At 38.3% G+C, this 12,942-nt stretch overlaps 1 protein-coding gene across 6 annotated transcripts in view; it reads right to left on the reverse strand.

Moving 5' to 3' along the window:
- The window catches only part of PPP2R3A (protein phosphatase 2 regulatory subunit B''alpha), a 227,870-nt gene that overhangs the window by 166,175 nt on the left and 48,753 nt on the right, over nt 1–12,942 (reverse strand). For 5 of the 6 annotated variants that reach the window (XM_089910051.1, XM_089910054.1, XM_022582555.3 and 2 more), the window contains one exon: nt 3–2,465. The exons of the other annotated variant lie outside the window; for it this stretch is intronic. In XM_089910051.1, coding sequence (XP_089766177.1) covers nt 3–1,997 — 1,995 coding nt within the window. In that variant the 5' untranslated portion in view covers nt 1,998–2,465. The remainder of the gene's footprint in view (nt 1–2; nt 2,466–12,942) is intronic. 6 annotated transcript variants of the gene reach the window in all.

Here is a 12,942-nt window from a genome sequence, read left to right on the forward strand (position 1 = left end):
ACCTTGATCACCTCTGGGGTCTGCTGAATCAAAACCACTGAGGTAGTGTCATTGGCTTTATCACCAACAGGACTTCTACAGACTGATAAACTGGCCTGCGAGGAAGTTGTCAAGGTTTCTTGTAGAATTTGCATCATCTCTTTTTCTTGTGATAGGTTCCCTCTGCCTGATTTGCATTCAACCAGTTCTTGAGCAAAGTCTTCAATGCTTTCTAGAATTCGCAGTAAGAGGGCTCGATCCTCTTCCTCTATTTTGTGTCCGTTGGTTTCAATAATCCTTGTTAGGCAGGAAGGTGAGACTTTTTCCGTGGGTGAAGAGACTTTAGATTCAGGCTCAAGATCTACAGGGAGGTGACCAGTCAACTGACTATGACTATTTAGAGAGACAGAGCTTTTACCTTTGGCAAGTGGCTCTCTTAGAGAGGTCTCCATTTTCTGTGAGAAAGATTCCAAATCCATTAACAATTTATCTATCTCTTCCTGACTGTTAGGATTCATAAAATCTCTGTGGTTTCCCTCTTCAACTTTAGGAACTTTTGATTTAAGATCTTCCTCAGATAGATTAACAACTGGTTTCTCAAATATCTTACCAATTTCATTTTGCATTGAGGCAGGGCATTTTTTAAGATGAGTACCACGAACTGATACTTCTGCTCTATCTTCATTTACCTTTAACAACTCCTGACTGGGTCCATTTTCTGTCCTCTGTCCTTTATCTAATGTTTTCTTTCCATCTGACTCTTCCTCAATATAAAGGGTTTCCACTAGATTACCAGAAGAAACATTTTCTAAAGCGTTCATGGTTAATGACTGTGATTGAAGGTGGACATTTTTTAGAGGTCTGGGATCACTTATCTCTAAATTACACAAGGAATTTGTAGAGTTGTTTGGAATGGATTTTACAGTGTCTGTTTTCCTAGAACTGTGCTTGTCATCTTGCAGTTCTATAGTTTGAAAGTGTCCAGAGTCAGGGGCTGAGAGCTGGACAACATCCTCATACTTAGGGGGCTGTTCAGTGCCAAACACTGGGGAGAAGGGAGTCAGTTGTAAACTAGGCATATTACTGACCAGTTCTGTTAAATCTATAGCCTCATTATTCCCAGACTGCATGAATTCAAATGGTAGCTTTTTCAGATAGGATGCTAACCTGGTCATTACATTCATATAGACAGTTTCAGAGCTAGAAATTGCATCATTGCCATTTCCTTCACTGATGCTACTCCCTGACTTTTTCTTTATACATTGTTTTATGATGTCTGTGCATTTTTTCAAATCCTCAGAGCATTTTAGCAAGATGTCTAAGCACATCTTTATGTCTGTTCCAGAAGAAAAATTATCTATTTTATGTTTTTCCAAAATCTGAGTAACCAGGTCTTCTTCAGAGAAGTTGTGAAGAAGCAATGAAGTCAGGTTCGTATCGAGTGAGTTTCTATGGGATAAAGATTTTTCCTCGACTGAGGAGCTCCGGAGTAAACCAAAGGATGGGGAGTTCCCATCATGGTTATAATGGCCACAGAGCAAGTCAAAATCAACTGACCTCCTGTTAAATGAGTCAGACTTAACTTTCCTTCCCTTTCTGTAAGCTGCGTGGTTAGAGTTTTTGAGTTTTTCAAGGGAAAATTCTTTTATTTTCCCACTGGCAAAACTGATTGCTTCTCCTGCAATGTCCTTTAAGTTACAGGTGTTCTGAAATGTAGATCCTTTCCTGACCCTGGGTATGCCAGTGAGGGCCTGATGGGGATAGTCACCTTCAGCTGGGGAAAACCCATTTTCATGGGGTAGAAACAGAGAGTCCAGATCTGCATCTCTGAACTGAGACACAGGGATGTGTAAGAGGTCTGCACAAACACTATGATGGACCACAATGCAGTCAACTCCATGGGTGAAGGTGTGGCAGGTTCCAGTGCAATAATGTACAGCTTGCTCAAAACGCCGGTCTATCACCACACTGTTGTAGTGGTTCACAGTACTAACCACAAGTCTGTAAGTTGCTGCCATAATATCAAATCCACTTAGTGGTGGGGCATGGAATTTTCTAGAACTTGTTTCAAGTAAATTCTCCTAAAAGACACTCAGCTGAAAATATATTTGATGACAATGTTCAGTGGTTTCTTGCAAATGTAATGACCTTTCCCACAAAGGGAAATCATCAAAATTTGAGGTTTGGTAACTGTCAGGATACAGTAGCCGTTGCACATGTGTGCTCTTATTAACAAGTCTAATAATTTAATAACTGTGCCTTCTAGTTTAATTTAGTAATATCATGATACTATAGGATTATTTTTAGGAATAAATTTTAAGAAGATTAAAGAATATTCTCTTTTAGTTCTTCAGCAGTTCTATGATGCAGACATTTATGGTCATAAATTTACTGTCATGAATCTCAGTTGGTAGTATAGAAGTATTGTGATAACTGAGTCCTCCAAAGGGTTAAATGATCCATTTTTCTGTGAATGACAGGAAAACCTATAATGAAAAAAGAAAATAATTAAAAGGGAATATGACCTCTTAATACTGAGAGAACCTTTTATTTCCTCTCCCTTTGCATCCCATATGCAGTTAATCACCTCATTCTTTGCCACATCACTGATGGCTTATCTTTGATTCATGCCTTTGCTTCATACACTCCTTACTAACCTAGAGTAGTGATACCTCAACTCTGCCTTGTTACAACTGCCTCTCAATTGGTATTTCTTATCCTACCCTCCTTGCTATCTTACATGACACTAACTAGCCTGGATTTAGAGAGCTTTCACACCTCTCATAGTTCAAGAATTCACATTACTGATCTCTATCAGGCATCATGGCAGGCCTAGCTCCTTTGACTCATTTTCAACACTTTTAACATCTATTCGTCACCTATAGCCTTATTTTCTGCTACTGACCTGCATCAACATTTTGCTTCCATCAACCTAGTTTTCTTTTTTTTCCTTTTAATTTTTATTGGAGTATAGTTGCTTTACAATGTTGAGTTAGTTTCTACTGTACAGCAAGGTAAATCAGCTAGATGTATACATATATCCCCTCTTTTTTGGATTTCCTTCCCGCTTAGGTCACCACAGAGCACTGAGTAGAGTTCCCTGAGCTATATAGTAGGTTCTCATTAGTTATCTATTTTATACATAGTATCAATAGTTTATATATGTCAATCCCAATCTCCCAATTCATCCCACTCCCCTCCTTTCCCCCTTGGTATCTGTACATTGGTTCTCTATGTGTCTCTATTTCTGCTTTGCAAATAAGATCATTTATACCATTTTTCTAGATTCCACATATATGCGTTAATATACGATATTTGTTTTTCTCTTTCTGACTTACTTCACTCTATATGACAGTCTCTAGGTCCATCCACATCTCTACAAATAACCCAATTTTGTTCCTTTTTATGACTGAGTAATATTCCATTATATACATTTACCACATCTTCTTTATCCATTCCTCTGCTGATGGACATTTAGGTTACTTCCATGTCTTGGCTATTGTAAATAGTGCTGCAATAAACACTGGGTTGCATGTATCTTTTCGAATTATAGTTTTCTCTGGATATATGCCCAGGAGTGGGATTGTAGGATCATATGGTAGTTCTATTTTTAGTTTTTTAAGGAACCTCCATACTGTTCTCCATAGTGACTATACCAATCTACACTCCCACCAACCGTGCAAGTGGGTTCCCTTTTCTCCACAACCTCTCCAGCATTTATTGTTTGTAGAATTTTTGATGATGGCCATTCTGACTGGTGTGAGGTGACACCTCATTGCAGTTTTGATTTGCATTTCTCTAATAATTAGTGATGTTGAGCATTTCATCCGTTTGTTGGCCATCTGTATGTCTTCTTTGGTGAAATGTCTGTTTAGGTCTTGCACCCATTTTGTGATTGGGTTGTGTTTTTTTGATATTGAGCTGTATGAGCTGTTTGTATATTTTGGAGATTAATCCTTTGTCGGTTGCTTCATTTCCAAATATTTTCTCCCATTCTGAGGGTTGCTTTTCGTCTTGTTTATGGTTTCCTTTGCTGTGCAAAAGCTTTGAGGTTTCATTAAGTCCCATTTGTTTATTTTTGGTTTTATTTTTATTACTCTAGGAGGTGGGTCAAGAAAGATCTTGTTGTGATTTATGTCAAAGAGTGTTCTGCCTATGTTTTCCTCTAAGAGTTTTATAGTGTCTGGCCTTATGTTCAGGTGTTTGATCCATTTTGAGTTTATTAAAGATGGCCAACACATAGTGCTTGTTCTTGATTGTACAACTTCCTCTATACTTGGAAATTATTACACTACCATCATCTCTTTTCTTACTCTCTAAGAGAGAGAGAGAAAAACAACCTTTATTACTGCTCTTGATCTCATCCTCTCAGACCCTGCTACATGCAGACCTCTCTCTCTCATCATCAATGGATAGAATTTAACATTCTCTTACTTAAAAAAAAAAAAAGGCTTTTAAAACATGCTGTAAGTTGACGTCCAAAAAGGTTCAATCAACTTCCGCCTAGTAGTTCTATCCATTATTGAAAGTGGGGCTATTGAAGTCTCCAAATATTATTGTTGAGTTTTCTATTGCTCCCTTAATTTGTTTTGCTTTCTGTATTTTGATACTGTGTTGTTAGATGTGTATATGTTTCTAATTGTTATATCTGCCAGATGGAGGGAAACAAACTATCATAAAATAAGTATAACTTACTCACTTTGCTGTACAGCAGAGACTAACACAACATTGTAAATCAACTATACTCCAATAAAAAAATTAATTAAAAAAAGAAAAAAAAGAATAAAAGAAAAAAATTAAAGAAACAAAACAGAAAGGTTCAATCAATGTTCCTACTTAATCAATAAATACTGAGTGCCTACTATGTGCCAGGCACTTGCTAAGTGCTAGAGATACAGCAGTGAATAAAGTCCCTGTACCTACTGAACTGACAATCTAGCTGGAAAAAGAAAAACAACACATAAGTAAACATATAACTTAGATGGTGATACGTGCAATAGAGAAAAATGAAGTGGAGCAAGGGCTTAGAAAGGATGAGAGGGTACTGTGTTACAAAGGGCAGTCAGGGAGGACCTCACTGACATCTGAACAGAGATCTGAAAGAAGAGAGGGAGCAGGTTGAGGAGGTATTTTGGGCTAAAACATCTCAGGCAGAATAACCATAAGTAAAAAGGCTCTGAGGTGTGAGTATGCTTGACTTACTACAAGAATGACAAGGAGACTAACATGACCAGAGTAGAGAAAGCAAGGGGGGCAGTGTGAGTGATGAGGTCAGAAAGGAAAAGTAGGACACTAAACCATGCAGGGTCTGTAGACTATTAAGATGAATTTGACTTTACTCTGAGTGAGCTGGGATACAACTGATGTCTACTGAGCAGAGAAATGACATGATCAGATTTACATTTTTTTTTTAGTTAGTTATGTAACATCTTTATTGGAGTATAATTGCTTTACAACGTTGTGTTAGTTTCTGCTGTATAACAAAGGGAATCAGCTATATGTATACGTATATCCCCATATCCCCTCCCTCTTGCATCTCCCTCCCACCCTCCCTATTCCACCCGTCTATGTGGTCACAAAGCACTGAGCTGATCTCCCTGTGCTATGCAGCTGCTTCCCACTAGCTAATTATTTTACATTCGGTAGTGTATATATGTTGATGCCACTCTCTCACTTCGTCCCAGCTTACCCTTCCCCCTCCCCGTGTCCTCAAGTCCATTCTCTACATCTGTGTCTTTATTCCTGTCCTGCCCCTAGGTTCATCAGAACCATTTTTTTTTTTAGATTCCATATGTATGTGTTAGCATAAAGTATTTGTTTTTCTCTTTCTGACTTACTTCACTCTGTATGACAGACTTTAGGTCCATCCACCTCACTATAAATAACTCTATTTCGTTTCCTTTTATGGCTGAGTAATATTCCATTGTATATATGTGCCACATCTTCTTTATCCATTCATCTGTCGATAGACACTTAGGTTGCCTCAATGTCCTGGCTATCGTAAATAGTGCTGCAATGAACACCGTGGTACATGACTCTTTTTGAATTATGGTTTTCTCAGGGTATATGCCCAGTAGTGGGATTACTGGCAGACTTACATTATAAATTGGTAATTTTGCCTTCTGTGTTCAGAGGAGATTGCAGAGGAGCAAGATAAGAAGAAACAAGTCAGGGGCTATAGCAATAAACCAGGCAAGAAGGCTGGGGGCTTGAACCAGGAGAGGAACACTGGAGACAAAGGTAGAGCTGATATGATTTGTTGAATGATAGAATGTGCAATACTACTGCACCAAGAAAGGTGCAGTAAGGCCACGATAGGAAGGAGATGATGACAGCAGAGAAGGAGAGCATGAGTTTAACTGTACCATCAATCGCATCTGCATTTTAATGATAAAAACCTTTACCCATTTAATAATGAGAAACAGAACTTCATTGTTTTCATTTTTATTTCTTCAATCCTAGAAAATTGTTTATTTTCCTTATTTGTTATATTTCTTCTTTGGTAAATTTTCTATTCATATCCTTTGTTTATTTATGTATTAGAGACAGTGAAATCAGATACAATTTATACAATTAATTCAAGAAGAACCCTTTCTTTTGTTGAATTCTTATACTGTTTAGGGTATATTTCCTGGCTCTTTAGATTCAATGATTATTACTCTGTTTTTATGCCAAGCCTACACTATCATAATTACTGTTGTCTTATTAAGTTTTACTACCTGGCTTTTTTCCCTCCTATTTCTAATTATGATTCGTTTTTACACTTCAAATATTCTTTGATGGTCTTCCAGATGAGTTTCTGCGTTGTCAAGTTTTAAGAAAAATCCTATAGGAATTTGATTATAATTGTAATAAACTTGTGAATTATTTTGAAGGAACACTGATATCATTATAATATTCAGATTTTCCTTCCACAAATATATAAATCTTAATTCCAATATTCCTTTCTTTTTCTTTTTTTGTGGCTTTCTTCAGGTGAGTCACCCCTATTCTTTTTTTTCCTTCAGTGTCTCAACTTTGTTGCTATGTGAATGGATCTTGAGCTGTTGTTTCATCCTCTACTGCCTTGTCTTCAAATCCCAGATGGTGGCTCATATAAAACTATAAAGCTAAGTATCCTGCAGGGTGGATGAAGCTCAAGTATAAAGTTCCATAGTAAAGTTCCACAATAAAGTGAGTACCCATTAATTTTTAAGTGAAAATGCAAAGGTGCCGAAGAGGAATAAGTGTTATGGGACAAAAGACTAGAACATGGCAATCGAAGGAATTACCTTTTCAAAAGATGTACATCCAGAAGACAGGGAAGATACAGCATCAAACACGAAAAACTACGCACCTTTTCAGAAATCCAAGATTTTGAAAAAGCTTTTGGGTAAGGGTAAAAGAGAAGGAAAATACAATGGATACTGTCAAGAAAGTATATTAGAATAACTGTATGAGAGCTTTTTTTTTTAATCTTTTTTTTTTGGCTGTGCCGTGCAGCATGCGGGATCCTAGTTCCCTGACCAGGGACCAAACCCATGCCCCTGGCAGTGGAAGCTTGGAGTCCTAACCATTGGACTGCCAGGGAAGTCCCAGGACTATATCTTAATACAGGTGATAAAATTGGTCCAGAAGCAAAATGCAGAACTGTTAGAAAATTTAAATATCCAGATACCTATTAAAACCCATGTCAAATAAATTCCTAAATTGACATGAAATTTGAGAAAGTAAAGAGAAGTATTTCTCTAGGTTTGAAAATAAGCAAAACAACAAGTTGATAAAGTAACATGACAGAAAATACAAGAAAGTATTCATGTGATATTAGAATCTGAAATAGTCAAGGAGGAGAGAACACTGGCCAGAGTCAGACGTATGCTTTTAGACCAGTGCTGTCTAATAAAACTTTCTGCATTGATGGAAACATTCCATATCTGCACTGATATGGCTGCCATTAGCCACATGGGACTGCTGAGTACTTAAGACGTGGCTGGTGTAACTGAAGCACTGAATTGTAACTTCATTTAAACAATTTTAATTTTGATATTGTTGTAGACTCACATAGAAGTTACAAAAATAATATAGAGAGTTCCTGTGTACCCTTCCCCCAGTTTCCTCGAATGGTAACATCCTATATCACCACAGTGACCCAAACCAGGAAACTATTAACGGAGCTTATTTGGATACCACCAGTTTTACATGAATCACATCTTCCTTTTCTTTCCTTCTTCCCTTCCTTTTATAGTAAGTACCACCACAATCAGGATACAGAACTACCCCATCATCCCTCAAAACCCCTCATACTACCCTTTTGTAGTCATATAGTCAACAGACCACTGATCTGTTCTCCATCATTATGATTTTGTCATTTCAAGAATGCTTTATGTGTGGCATCACACAGTATGTAAGCTTTTGAGATTGGCTTCTCTCACTGAACACAATGATTTTGAGAGTCATTCACTTTACTGCATGTATCAACAGTTCATTCCTTTTTATTGCTGAGTTTATTGTATGGATATACCACAGCTTGTCTGCCCATTCACCTATTAAAGGATATTTATGTTGTTTGCAGTTTGGGTTATTACAAATAAAGCTGCTGTGAGTATTAGTGTGCAGGTTTTTGTGTGAACATGTTTTTCATTTCTCTATGGTAATTAACCACAGGTTATTTACAAGTCTGATTGTTGGGTTGAACGTTAAGTGTATTTTTATAAGAAACTGCCAAACTGTTTACCAGAGTGGCTATACCATTTTACATTCCCACCAGTAATGTATGAGAGATACGGTTGATTCCACATCCTCTTCATCCTCTTCAACATTTGTGATTGTTTTAGCCTTTCTAATAGTGTGTAGTGTTATCTCATTGGGGCTTTAACCTACATCTACATGGCTAATGATGTTGAACATCTTTTCCTGTGCTTACTGACCAGCCCCGTATCTCCCTGGAGAAGCGCTGTTTAAATCTTTTGCCTATTCAAATTAATTTTGATTAATTTTAACTTAGAAAGCCACATATGGCTAGTGGCCATCATATTATTCAGTACAGTTCCAGATAATAGGAATGCAGCTTTCAGAAATTCTGAGACTTTAAAAGAAAAAAAGAGAAGATATGGTAAAAATGAAGATTGATAGGTTTTAAAAATAAAATTTGATGAACGTGTCATAAGTAATCTTACTGAGAAAGAGAAGTGGTGGGAAGAAGAGTTAAAGAACTAATTAAAAATTTAGGTCTTTAAGTTTTGAAGGGACATGAATAGCAGAGAGAGGGAACATATAACAAAGCTAAATCCCAAGGGGTGATACCAATTTCAATGAGAAGTTTACAGTCTAAAATGATTTGAGTTTTTTTTTTTTAAAGGCCAAAGAAATGAAGATTACTTCCCTGGTATTTGGTTCAGATCTGTGGGTGTCAAATTCTGCCTTTTTATTTAGACCACGATTCAACTGATGCCCAATTGTCTGGCTGGAATCCTAGACCTGGAATCTAATCCAACTATTCTCAATCAGAGATACAATCTAACTCAGAACCACGATGCTATCTTGTGTCACTAGTAAAAGCCAGTCTGCACGGGTTTGAATCCCAACCCCGCCACTTACAGCTGTGTGGCCTTACAGAAGTTGGTTAACTTTTGTCAGCCTACTTCACCTGCAAAACAGAGATAATAATAGTACCCATCTCGTGAGAATGAGGTTAATATGTCGAATGCTTAGAACAATGCCCAAGACACAGGAAATGCTCAATAACTGTTAGCTGTTACTGGTGTAACTCACTCATGCAGCATTTTCTACTCTGAGCCAGGGGCTGGTGGGATGATACTGAATAATTCATGGTGATAGCCCTCAGCACACTCACTGTTTAATGAGGGCAACAGGGGAGGCAAGCACAACAGGGTATCAGGAGCACTAGGCTGGGGCTTTTGTTTTCCCGTTTTGCTCTCACAATTAATACATGTTCTTCTCAGAAAAGTTAGAAAAACACTTTAATTACTCATATTACCATTCAGAAATAACCACTGTTAATATTTTTATGAATGAACATCCTGAAATTTTTCTTGTGAAAATATGTTTTACCAAAAAAAGTTATTTTCTTAGGATATATTGCAAGGAGGAGAATGCTGAGTCAAATGGGGTGTATGTGTATGCATATACTTTTTAATGGTTCTTAGATAAATATATACATCCATTTTCTGTGCTCCAGAAGAATGGCAAATTTATACTTCCAATGTCAGTGTAGGAGTGGGCCCATCTCCCCACGTTCTCCTTGAGTGATACCACTCTTTAAATCTTTGCCAATTTGATAGGTAAATAAATGAAGTACACTGTTTTAATCTGAGCCTGAACATCTTTTTATTTACCTAGTAGGCATTTTGTGTTGTTCATTCACAAAGCCTTTCTTCATGCCCTTTGTCCATTTTGAAAGAGAGTATTTAAATCAGATCTAAGAGTAAGGAAAGGCTTCCCCAAATAAGGGATGTATATACCTAGTTTTAAGGGATTAATGAGAATTATTTAGACAAAAAGGAAAGGAAGAATACTCTAGGCAGAGGGAGACATACATGTGAAGGCTCAGAGGCCTAACATGGCACAGTGAGTTCAGAACTATGATAGTTCCAGCTGATTTCACCGGAGGAAGTGTACAGACATGCAAGAGGGGAGGAAACCAGAGAGCAGCAGGAACTGGACCACAGACCATCTCGTGTGCTAACCTAAGCAGTCTGAACTTTATTTGGAAAACTATGCGAAAAGAAACAAAGACATTTAGGCTGGGAAGTAACATGATGAGGTTTATGTTTGAGAAAGACGACTCTAGTAGCTGAGTGGAGGCATGGAAATCAATTAGAAGGCTGTAATAATCCATGCAAGAAGTGGTGAGACCCTAAACCAGGAAGGTGGCAGTAACTAACAAAGAGAAGGGCACTGATTAGATAGTGAGAAAGAATTCACAGAAAAGGAGAAGAGAGTAAGAGGGAGGAATCTTGGGTTTCTCGCTTGGGTATTGGGGGACTAATGTTGTCACTTCCAACACAGACTTTTTGTTTTTGTCTTATGGGAGGTGGCCATAGAAAAGATAAGAGTTTTATTCTGAATGTGTTGTTTGAAGAGGTACCTGTGGAACATCCAAGTGGTGATGACTGCATGAAGTGTGAATATAAAAACCTGCAGGTCAGCAGCAAGATCTGGGTTGGAGAGGCAGCCCTGAGAGGTCACTCAGGGTGAGCGCATAAAGTGAGAAGGGCTCTGGGCTGAGGATCACTGACATTTCTGGGTTAAAGAGAAGAACAGAATTCTTAGAGGGATCCTAAGAAGCAATTTCAAGGATGCTAAAGGAGAAACTTTCAAAATGGAGGTCACTAGTGTTGGATGCTGCTGAGAGGTTAAGGAAAAACAAAAATTACCCACTGGCTTTGCCAATGTGAAGGTCACTGGTAACCTTGGCAAGTGAGATTTCAAAAAAAAAAATCCCAAAGACTATGGCATAGTCCCAAAGACTATGTATGCACAAGAGTTATGTATAATTAAAAATATCTGTCTAAACGATATCTGTGAAAAGAACTCTTCTAATAAGTAAAAAAGTTCTAAATGATAAGAAAGCATTGTATCACAGTTTGAGTTTTTTCTTTCTTAATGGCACATGCAATGAGTGTTTTACAATCTACAATTTGACGAAATATCGGTCTAAGCATGTATGTCAGGGGTAGAAAGGGAAATTAGAGTTTATATTGTGAAAGTTTATGGGACTTCCCTGGTGGTCCAGTGGTAAGGAATCGCCTTCCAATGCAGGGGATGCGGGTTTGATCCCTGGTCAGGAACTAAGATCCCACGTGCTATGGGGCAACTAAGCCCACGCGCCACAACTACTGAGCCCGCATGCTGCAAACTACAGAGCCCACGTGATCCGGAGCCCGCATGCCACAACTAGAGAGAGAAAACCCACACGCCCCAACTAGAGAAAAGCCCATGCCGCAATGAAAGATCCTGCATGCCTCAACGAAGATCCCACGTGCTGCAACTAAGACCTGATGCAGCCAAAAATAAATAAATAAATAAATAAATATTGAATGTTTACATTTATTCCTCCTCCGGTCTTGTTGCACACTGCCTGCCCACCTCCCCCAAGGCTTTCATCTTCCCTGCTTCTTCCATCCCTGCAATGGGCCAGGGTCTGTTTTCCCAATTTCTATCTAAGTGGTTCATATGCAATTTCAGAGTTCATTCAACCCTTCCTATCACTTTCACTTTAATCAGTGTATGATTACTCTAACAAGTACTTTCCAGTGGCTCCTGGTATTCCTCCAGAGTAAACTTCCTGATGAAGTGGATTTCTTGTGAAATAAAGGTACAGAGGCAGCGACAAGAAAAGTTAGGAGGGAGAACTGGATTTTGAAAGATAAAAGCCTTAGCAGGTGAAGAAGAAATTAAACGGGACCTTATAAGCAAAAAGGAGTTCTACAAAGGTACAGAGATATGAAAAAAACCTTGTGTGTTTGGAGACTTAGCAGGAGTTTGGTATTGCTGAAGTTGAAAATGTACAGTATGGATTTTACTGTTCTAAGGTCCTCCTCCAAACAGTAAGAACAAAAATAGGAATGTAAACTCTGTCTTCAAAGACCCTAAGCGACACCTGTAACCCCAAATCACTGTATATGAAGATAGAAAACAGCAGCAGAATGGTCAATGACTTAGCAGAGTAGAGGAGGAAAGGATACTAATGACAAACAAACCAATTCTCCCTGCACAACCCCCAAAGGCCCAGGTTAGGAGGTACCAAGTACCACAGAAAATGGGCTAGGGTAGAGGACTGAACACAGGGGACTGTTTGAAAGTCTGCAAAGGAATAGAGTTCTCCCCACCACTACTCCACAAACTCAGAAAATCATCCCTCCTTCATCCTGCTAAGACAGAAATCTTATTTGCTGGTGAAAAAAACTGAACCAGAAAAGCACCAACCCCAGGGCTGTATATGAAGGAGAGGGTGGTAAAGGA

Source organism: Delphinapterus leucas, chromosome 4 (genome assembly GCF_059928025.1).
Source record: "Delphinapterus leucas isolate spDelLeu-1000000601 "Yukka" chromosome 4, BTC_Dleu_Yukka2, whole genome shotgun sequence".
Classification (NCBI taxonomy): Eukaryota; Metazoa; Chordata; class Mammalia; order Artiodactyla; family Monodontidae; genus Delphinapterus; species Delphinapterus leucas.